The 8,874-nt window shown below is 35.5% G+C and overlaps 1 protein-coding gene across 1 annotated transcript in view; it reads left to right on the forward strand.

Moving 5' to 3' along the window:
• Nucleotides 1-8,874, forward strand: part of METTL25 (methyltransferase like 25) — a 93,512-nt gene that overhangs the window by 68,332 nt on the left and 16,306 nt on the right. Inside the window, exon 9 of the mRNA XM_014531638.1 lies at nt 7,895-7,988. Coding sequence (XP_014387124.1) covers nt 7,895-7,988 — 94 coding nt within the window. The remainder of the gene's footprint in view (nt 1-7,894; nt 7,989-8,874) is intronic.

The raw sequence follows: 8,874 nt of genomic DNA on the forward strand, positions 1-8,874 counted from the left end.
ATTGGTTATGATGTGCCCAATCTCCCATTTTCTCTTGTATTCGAATCAGATTTTACTTCTGTGTTGCTGAATCCCATTGTCTGTTCCCAATCCTTATCTTATTTGGCCTGTTGTCAGGATTTCACACAATTTACCACTCTTTATTGCAGCCCTTTTTCTCTCATACCAGGGCAAGTCCCTCACAAAATACCCATCTTTTTTTTCTCTCTTTTTTCAGTTTATTTTGCTGACTCTTCTTCTTTCAAACTTCTAACTGTTGGAGCGCTTTTTTTCTCTATATATCTACTACCTAGGTGATCTCATCATGTCTCATGGCTTTAAATACCATATATGTTGATAAATCCTAAATCTCTAGTCTAGTAAATTACAATCTTATTCTTCCAGTTGCTGAGGCCAAAAATCCTGGAGGAGTCTTTGACTACTCTCTTTCTCACACTGCTAGATCCAGTCCTTCAGCAATTTTGTAGTCTCTCCCTATCTAAAATTCTACCACTTTTCACCATCCTCAAGACCACCAACCTAGTTCAAGCCACCATCGTTTCTCATCTAGATTATTGTTATTTTATTTTTATTAAATTTATTGGGGTGACATTGGTTTATAGGATCATATAGGTTTCAGGTGTGGATTTCTATGTTTCAAGATCTGTATATTGCACTGTGTGCCCATCACCCAAAGAGAACGAGATGGCAGTATCCAGAGCAAATTTCCTTTCTGGTCTCAGTTCTGCCACACCGTGCAGGGTAGTTAGGTAAGGCTCAGCCTCTCTTGGCTGCAGGTTCCTCATCTCTGAAAAGCAGGGATTGAACTTGTTATCTTTCATGTGCTTTCTAGTTTTAGAAATGCTTTTGAAAAAGGATAAATCAGACTTTGATTATTCTGTAATAGTGTTCTCTAGATTATTGTCCTGAAAAGCAGTGATTCTATAAAAATAGTTTGAGAGAAAAGAATTTCTTAATCAAGTAAATGCTTTAATGTACTATTACCTTCTTTAAAATTACCAGTGCCCATTCATATTTTAAAGACACTGAATAATTTGGTGAGAGACAGCATAGTTTAACAGTTAAGAACATACACACAAGCTCTACTGCCTGGTTTTAAATCCCAGGCCTCACTAGGTTATAGCATGTGACTGTGGGCACATTACTTAACATCTTTTTATCTGTTTTATCATCTTTAAATTGGGAACAATAACAATACCTACCTCAAAGGAATGTTGTGAAAAATAAGTTAATATCCTTAAAGTATTTAAAACTATTCCTAGAACATAGTGATTGCTATTTTAACTTCCTAATTGGTCTTCTTACTTCTAGTTTGTTCCCTATAGTCCATTCTCTCCACAATAGCCATGATGATCCTGTTAAAAGTTAGATTTTGCTCATAATATTCTCATGGTTTCTTATTCACTTGGAAGTGAAGCTAATATTTTTACTGTAGTCTACAAAAATCTTACATGGTATGGCTTCTCATCTCCCCAATTTCATTTCTATTGTTTTTCCTTTATTTATGTCTATATTTATTTTCTCACTATTCTGTAAAAATGCTAGAAGCACTTCTACCTTGGGTCTTTGCATATGACATATCCTCTACCTGGAATGTGTCTCGCCAGATATCCACATGGCTAGCTCACTCTTTTCCTTCAGTTTTTTTACTCAAAATTATCATGTCTAATTATCATTCCCATCACTAATCTATCACTTCATATCTGTCCTCTCTCCTTCATCATCAGCTTCTCATCAAATCTTTTTACTAATGCATTATATATTTTACTTATTTGTTTCATTGATCATACCCCAACTAAAATGATGTTTTATTCACTACAAGTGATAGAAACAATAATCTGGTTCCAGAGTATCCTTTATAATAAAAGATAAACATGCAAATTAACCGTCCCTCTGCTACAATCAAGCCACACCCACAAGCACGCCCACCAGCCAATCAGGAGCAAGTATGCAAATTAACCCAACTAAGATGGCGGCAGCCACAGAGCTGGAGCAAGCAGGAGGCTTGGGTTGCCCCCAGCGATGGAGGAAGCCAAGCTTCCCGAAACTATTCCTAGAACATAGTGATTGCTATTTATTATGAAAAGAAATCTATTAAACTTTATTGAAACCAATATTTATTAATACTATATTGCTTCTCCCAAAACTCTGTTCACAATTAATATTTGTAGCACTAAGTGTTTTATGGGGAACACTCTAAGAAACACAGAAATATCTTGAAAATAATTATTCTAACTTCTTTTAAGATCTCATTTGTGATTTATGTAATAATATTTCTGTCAACTCCAAATGAAATGACAATAACAAAGTTAAATTCTTGTATTTTCTTTATTATCACATATATTGTTGATAGCCAACTATAAAATTCTATGAAAGATTCTTCTGAAATATGAATACTTTCTAAAATTTAATCTTTTCTGTTAGGTATGGTCCAGTCATTCTTTAAATCCACAACAGGAACATGGTGCAACTTCCTTTCCCTTTGGTGACTGGTCTTTGCTCTCCTTTTATTTTTTTATATCATGTCCAGTTGACAACAAAATTTTCTATACCAGTAAGTCTCTGAGTATGTGTTTGTTTGTTTTCAATCCTCACACGAGGACATTTTTTCCATTAATTTCTAGAGAAAGTGAAAGGGAGGGAGGAGGTGGAAGGGGGGAGGAGAGAGAAAGAGAGAGAGAGAGAGAAAGACAGAGAGACAAACAGACAGACTTTGACATGAGAGAGACATATTGATTGCCCCCGTGAGGCTGGGGAACCTGCAACCCAGGTACCTACCCCTGACCAGGAATCAAACCCGCAACCCTTCCATCCTTGGGACGATGCTCTAATCACTGAGAAAACCGGCCAGGGCTCTGAGTGTTTTTTAAAAATTATTTTAATTGAATTATTATTATGTAAATACTTATACATGTAGACAACATAAATTATAAGTTTTTATTTTAAATTATCAATCATGAGGGGTAAAATTTTAATGGACTGAGTCTCCTATTGAGATGGATGCTTCAGAGGATCTTCTGAGCCCTACTTCATAACAATGCAAGAGAGTAATATGGGTGAGAGGAATGCCTTTCCTTTGTCAGGCTAATGCAGGCAAAGGGCTCTTTGTGAAAGGGGATGTGTGAAACAGAATCTAGAACACAGGTACCCACCCAAACAGTTTTAGGAGTATGGATGTAAGAAGGTGGAGGATCTGGAAATTGACTCTTTTAAAATTATTTCCAACTATATACTTCTTAAAAGTCTTTGCAGATCTCTCACAGCCATGTGAAGACCACTGTTGTATATCACTACAGTTAACCAGTTACATTCCTTACAGTGTCACTGCATATCTGTACAAGCAATAAGGGAAACCTCTTATACAAGCAATAAGTAAAACCAAAACTTATTATATCCTTAGTTATAGGAGTTCTGTTCAGCTCGTCTTCAGGTGGTTCTCCAGGTAGATTGCTCGATAATTTAGTTGTCATTTTGATGTGATCCTGGAAGGAGGTGAGCATCTCACCATCTTGACTGGAATCCTCCACAATCAAAAACTATAACTTTTAACAAGTCAGAATACTTATTTAAAAAATAAAATGCCAACACAGTGATATTACCAAAATAAATACTACTGTACTTAACATGTACCACTTTGCATTTATAATTATCTTCCACATGCGTTATCTCATTTACATCTTCCCATCGTCCTATGAAGTAGATGTTGCCTCCATTCCACCTGTTTTCACGGTGAGGAAATTGAGGCTCTGAGAAGTGACTTGTTTACAGAAGGTGGAATTAAGATCTTTTCATTCCTAGTGTATTTTTTTTCAACACCATTTTTTTCTTTTTTTAATTGATTTCGGAAAGGAAGGGAGTGGGAGAGAGTGATGGAAACATCAATGATGAGAGAGAACCATTAACTGGCTGCCTCCTGCCTGCCCCACACTGGGGATCAAGCCCACAACCCGGGCATGTGTCCTGACCGGTAATCGAACTGTGACCTCCTGGTTTATAGGTCGACACTCAACCACTGAGCAACCTGGCTGGACTATAACACCATTTCAGAGAGTATTCTTGATTCAGAGAGTATTCTTGAGTCTTTACTGTCCATGAGGCAAAACTTTGGATTGTAAGAAGGGGGGGAGGAGAGAGAAAGAGAGAGAGAGAGAAAGAGAGAGAGACAGACAGACAGACATTGACATGAGAGAGACATATTGATTGCCCCCATGAGGCTGGGGAACCTGCAACCCAGGTACCTACCCCTAACCAGGAATCAAACCCACAACCCTTCCGTCCTTGGGCCGATGCTCTAATCACTGAGAAAACCGGCCAGGGCTCTGAGTGTTTTTTAAAAATTATTTTAATTGAATTATTATTATGTAAATACTTATACATGTAGACAACATAAATTATAAGTTTTTATTTTAAATTATCAATCATGAGGGGTAAAATTTTAATGGACTGAGTCTCCTATTGAGATGGATGCTTCAGAGGATCTTCTGAGCCCTACTTCATAACAATGCAAGAGAGTAATATGGGTGAGAGGAATGCCTTTCCTTTGTCAGGCTAATGCAGGCAAAGGGCTCTTTGTGAAAGGGGATGTGTGAAACAGAATCTAGAACACAGGTACCCACCCAAACAGTTTTAGGAGTATGGATGTAAGAAGGTGGAGGATCTGGAAATTGACTCCTTTAAAATTATTTCCAACTATATACTTCTTAAAAGTCTTTGCAGATCTCTCACAGCCATGTGAAGACCACTGTTGTATATCACTACAGTTAACCAATTACATTCCTTACAGTGTCACTGCATATCTGTACAAGCAATAAGGGAAACCTCTTATACAAGCAATAAGTAAAACCAAAACTTATTATATCCTTAGTTATAGGAGTTCTGTTCAGCTCGTCTTCAGGTGGTTCTCCAGGTAGATTGCTCGATAATTTAGTTGTCATTTTGATGTGATCCTGGAAGGAGGTGAGCATCTCACCATCTTGACTGGAATCCTCCACAATCAAAAACTATAACTTTTAACAAGTCAGAATACTTATTTAAAAAATAAAATGCCAACACAGTGATATTACCAAAATAAATACTACTGTACTCAACATGTACAACTTTGCATTTACAATTATCTTCCACATGCGTTATCTCATTTACATCTTCCCATCATCCTATGAAGTAGATGTTGCCTCCATTCCACCTGTTTTCACAGTGAGTAAATTGAGGCTCTGAGAAGTGACTTGTTTACAGAAGGTGGAATTAAGATCTTTTCATTCCTAGTGTATTTTTTTTCAACACCATTTTTTTTCTTTTTTTAATTGATTTCGGAAAGGAAGGGAGTGGGAGAGAGTGATGGAAACATCAATGATGAGAGAGAACCATTAACTGGCTGCCTCCTGCCTGCCCCACACTGGGGATCAAGCCCACAACCCGGGCATGTGTCCTGACTGGTAATCGAACTGTGACCTCCTGGTTTATAGGTTGACACTCAACCACTGAGCAACCTTGCTGGGCTATAACACCATTTCAGAGAGTATTCTTGATTCAGAGAGTATTCTTGAGTCTTTACTGTCCATGAGGCAAAACTTTGGATTGTAGTCTGAATCTTTCTGTTAACCCTGCTGCCATTGTCATATTCGTTGGGTAATCTATTTTGTGTTAAGCACTACCTCTATGCTCTTAGGTACTCTCAGGCCTTGCAGATAATCTGTCAAATAATCCATGGATTCTGTCATCAAGGAGTTCACTCACAGTAGAGAAAAGAGTTATGCATATTAAAAAGGTAACTATTGGACATCACTGGAGAATCAAAATAGTACCAATACTCTTTCTCAGGAGAATAGTAAGCAGTACTTGGACGTAGTCCAACAGTCTTATCACAGCAATAAGCTCCCATTATTTGGCATGAGGCCCATGCTTTCTGGGCCTAGTAATCAAGGGACTCTAATGAGTAAGAGAATTCTTAAAGAAAATTCATAATATACAGTGGCAACATAGAGAGGAATCATGTATTGTAAAATTTACCTTTGAAAATTCCTTACATGGTTTTCAATATATAACCCAGAGCAGTGACTGATATATGTAAAGTGTTCAAGTGTATATTAATTGCCTGTATGCAGTATGAGATACATATATAAAAATTTTTACAATGATTTTAATTATATGATTGAATTTGTATAGGACTCAACTCCCTATCCTTTGGCCATGTGATATCCACCATGTATAGTAGATAGTTTTATGGTATGGAATTAGTGAGAGCTTGTGTTTTGGAGTATTTTGTTTGCTTGCTTTTTTTAGACAGAAACTTGAGCATTTTCATATGATAAGTGTAAAGACTCAGTGAGTAAAGAGAAGTGGAAAATACAAAGCAGGAGGCAGAAAAAAATGGCATCCAGGGGACCTTAGGAATTTTCTGACAGAAAACAATTATATTAACTGGATTCAACCTTTGGATCCTTTACTTAACCTCTCTGTGCTTTAGTTTCACCATCTCTAAAATGGGGATAATACTTTGACCTACCACATGGGGTCGTTTTAAGGATTAAATTAGTAAATACAGCAAAGAGACCCTGACACATACTAAACATGAAATAAATGTTCGCTGTTATTTGTTTTGTTTACATTGCACTTTTTCTTATATATTTGATCAGTGGTTCTTTATATATTTTAAATTATACTTTCTTATTTGTATAGTTAAGCTTGCCTATACTTTTGTCCACTTGATTAATAAATAGATCTACTTACAGTAGTAATGTATTGTCCTATTATAGTCTAACTAGATGTTGTTGGTTCTGTAAAACATCTTAAAAGTCTTTCTAAGATGTTATATTAAATGACATCTTTTTCTAGCCACACAGTTAATCAACTCAATATTCTGTGATACATAAGATGTACATATCTATTATATATATGATATCTGTTATACACCAAAAAAATGTAAATATGTGTAGGATTTGAGAATTACATGAAAACTTATAAAATATATAATTTCTGCTTTCTGGAACCTATATTTATTTAAATGACTATTATTTCGAAGTAGTCTTTTGAGCATGGAAGTAAATAAAAATGGTCCTCTAAACAATAGTATAGCAATATAGGCAGGAATGAAGGGGACAGGCTTCAGTCTTACCGTGGAAGTAACTATGATGATCAGGACCTGAGGTAATAATAAGTGGAATTGAGGTGGCTGTCTAGAACCAGAGCTGAAGTAATATATTTAAGGTGTATTTCAATGGAAGAATTGATAGAACTTCATGTTTAATTGATCATAGGGATTAATATACTGTCAAATGTAAATGAGTTTTTATTCATTGTTTTTGATATATGGATGTGATTAATTTTTTATTCCCTTGATTTTTACATTATTCTTAAACTACAGCCAAATTTGTGAGATATAATAGTCTAGCACTAAATTTATTAAATTTTAAACCATCTCATGATATTTTGTTTAAACCTTAATGAAAATCAGCAGGGCATAAGTGAGATCAAGTCAGACCCAACTCAGTGTTTTGGTGCTTGATCAATGGCTGGCACTAAAGATTTCTTTGCATAGCGATTGAATTATCACCACTGTTAGCAGATGGTGCAATGAAATGCGCACTGTAATGTTGAGCCCATAAAATTAAAATGTGTTTTGTAGCACAGTGGAAAATTTTGAAAGGCCTATAGTTCCCTTTAAAATTGAGACTTTTTAATACTATAAATTTACATCTTTCTCATAGTATTGTCTTCATAATGTTGTCTTTCACTGGTGTATGTTGAAGGCATTCTCAAAAGGGAATCTCAAATACTGTGTAATATGTAAGTTTAAAATGTTCACAATAATATTACTACATTTTTATCACATCTGGATCTTGTGCCATATACACAGAAGGTATTTTTAAATATTTTGTGATTCAATTTTGTTTTGCAGTGATCGATATGTTGGTAAAATTTATTCCAAATCCTCTTCCTTTCTGGATTATGTTAGAAAGTCTCTAAAGAAGCTTGGATTAGATGAGTCCAAGGTCAGTATATGATTACCCATTGTTTTCATAAAAACCGGAGAATTTCTATGGGGTAATGAATTGAGATAATACAAAATCATTTGCCTTCTATTTTTCTCTTATTTAGTGAAAACGTTCTAAATTATATTGGAACCAAACCTCCATTACCTTTATTTCAGTTTACCTTTCCTGTCACTGTGGATAGTTTGCAATCCTACACCTTCAGAGATTCCCCTTTTAGGTTTATTCAAGGAAAAACATGCCAATTCTCAAATCAAAATGGGAATTGTAAGTAAAGCAAGAGACAATGGCTTTAATTTTGAACTGCTTATATTTAAGGATTATATAGCTAATTACAACTAAAAATCTTAAATTCAAAAAGCCTTTAGTCTAAGCTAATAATTGAGAACATATTGTTGAAGACAAAGAGTTAAGCCAATTGACTACTAGTAATAAATATTCTAACACAGAAAAAAAATTCTCAATGTGATTTAAATGATTTATCTAAAATATTAAGTTTATATTTAAACTTATATTAAGTTTAGCTTAGGATCGCTCTGGTATTTTGATTGATTATAAGTTGAAATAAAGAATAAAATATGGTTAGAGGAATGAACTATGTTTCTTGAAAGATAAAATTTATACAGATATGGTTATTTCAAAGCTAAAGGTTATTTTTAGTTATTATAACAACTAGAGGCCCGGTGCACAAAAATTTGTGCACTCGGGGGGGTCCCTCAGATCGGCCTGTGTCCTCTCGCGTCTGGAACCCCTTGGATGTCCACCTGCTGGCTTAGGCCTGCTCCCCAGGGGATCATCTGCCCCCAGTGTGTGTCATAGTGACCAGTCATTCCCACTCATTCTGCTGTTAGGGTCAATTTGCATATTACCCTTTTACCCTTTTGGA

This window comes from Myotis brandtii, unplaced genomic scaffold, assembly GCF_000412655.1.
Source record: "Myotis brandtii unplaced genomic scaffold, ASM41265v1 scaffold82, whole genome shotgun sequence".
Lineage (NCBI taxonomy): Eukaryota > Metazoa > Chordata > Mammalia > Chiroptera > Vespertilionidae > Myotis > Myotis brandtii.